Source organism: Apteryx rowi, unplaced genomic scaffold (genome assembly GCF_003343035.1).
Source record: "Apteryx rowi isolate R43461 unplaced genomic scaffold, aptRow1 scaffold_806, whole genome shotgun sequence".
Classification (NCBI taxonomy): Eukaryota; Metazoa; Chordata; class Aves; order Apterygiformes; family Apterygidae; genus Apteryx; species Apteryx rowi.
The window spans coordinates 149,749-150,926 of record NW_020451101.1 but is presented as its reverse complement, the minus strand read 5'-3'; the positions used below and the strand labels follow the sequence as shown (position 1 = coordinate 150,926).

The following is a 1,178-nucleotide window of genomic DNA, read 5'->3' as shown; positions in this document are numbered from 1 at the left end:
TTCCCCCCCACACACCCACCCCGAGGACTGGAGCCCCCCCACTCACCGTCCACGGCGCCACCCCTGCTTTGCACCCGCGCGTTATTCCGAGGGAGGGGGGGGAGGGCGAGGAAAGCCTCCCCGCCCCCCAGCTACGCCCTTTTGCAGGGTGCGGGGCTGAACCTGTCGGCTCTTCCCCGTCGCAAGGTGCTTCCCCCCCACCCCCAAACCCGCACGTCGGAAAAAAGCCCACTCCAGGCAATTCCCACTCCTTTTTTTTTTCTACGTGAAGCCCCCCAAATGGTTAATTTTCCCGGTTTCCACACGCGGGCCGTGGGGAGGCTGGGAGAGGGCGTTATAGCGTGCGGCAGCTCCGCGGCAACGCGGCCTGGGGAACAAAGTGGAGCGACGGGCCGGGCTGATTCAAGCGCCCTCCACGCAGCGCCCTTTTTTTATTATTATATTTATATATATATGTTTTTTAAGCCAGGGACGGGCTCCAGGGTGGAGGGATTTTCCCTGAAAAGCGCAAAAAAGCAAAATCGCAGGTTGCTGCCTGGGAGAGCGTTTGCGCGAGGTGCCCTGGGAGGGGAGGGCGGCAGTCGGGGCTCGCAGCCGTCGGGAAAGCACAAAAGGGAGAAATAGTTGTGGGGGGGGGACACTCAAAACACTTCATCGACAAAAAATAATAAAAAAAGAGATAAATAAAGGGGAAATATATATATTTTTGGTAATTTAGTGTTTCTAGAGCKTGGGAAGCGCTGGCGAGGTGCAGAAGGGGGAGCCGAGCTCAGCCRCTTGCAGGGGGTTACGCATCCAGCCCTGCCGGGGCTGCATTTCCCCCAAATTTTCCCCACGCTGGACCCCCAGAGGGCTCGGCACGGGGGGGGGAACCCCCTCGGATAGCAGAGTACTCCGTGGGAACCTKCGGCCCACGCAGGATAGCGGCCCACACTCCGTGTCCCGCTGCCCAGCCATAACCCGCCTCGGTGCTCGCGGTTTATGGGGGAAATTGCCTCCCGCAGGGCCCTTCTCTTCCCCGTTCATCCTCTGCTCCCCCCCAAAACCCCAAAAACCCACCCAAATCCAGGAGGCCAAGAGATCCCAGTGCGAAAAAATAGCCCGCGGAAAGGGGAGATGTTATCGGTTAAACTGCCCTGCTCGGAGCCGTCGGGGAGAGGCATCAATTTTGAGAAATC

General features: G+C 59.1%; 1 protein-coding gene across 1 annotated transcript in view; it reads right to left on the bottom strand.

The window, feature by feature from the left end:
* The window catches only part of HOXC13 (homeobox C13), a 4,436-nt gene extending 3,479 nt beyond the window's left edge, over positions 1–957 (bottom strand). The window contains exon 1 of the mRNA XM_026089253.1: positions 894–957. Within this exon, the coding sequence (XP_025945038.1) occupies positions 894–957 (64 nt within the window). The remainder of the gene's footprint in view (positions 1–893) is intronic.
* Positions 958–1,178: the final 221 nt, after the last annotated feature.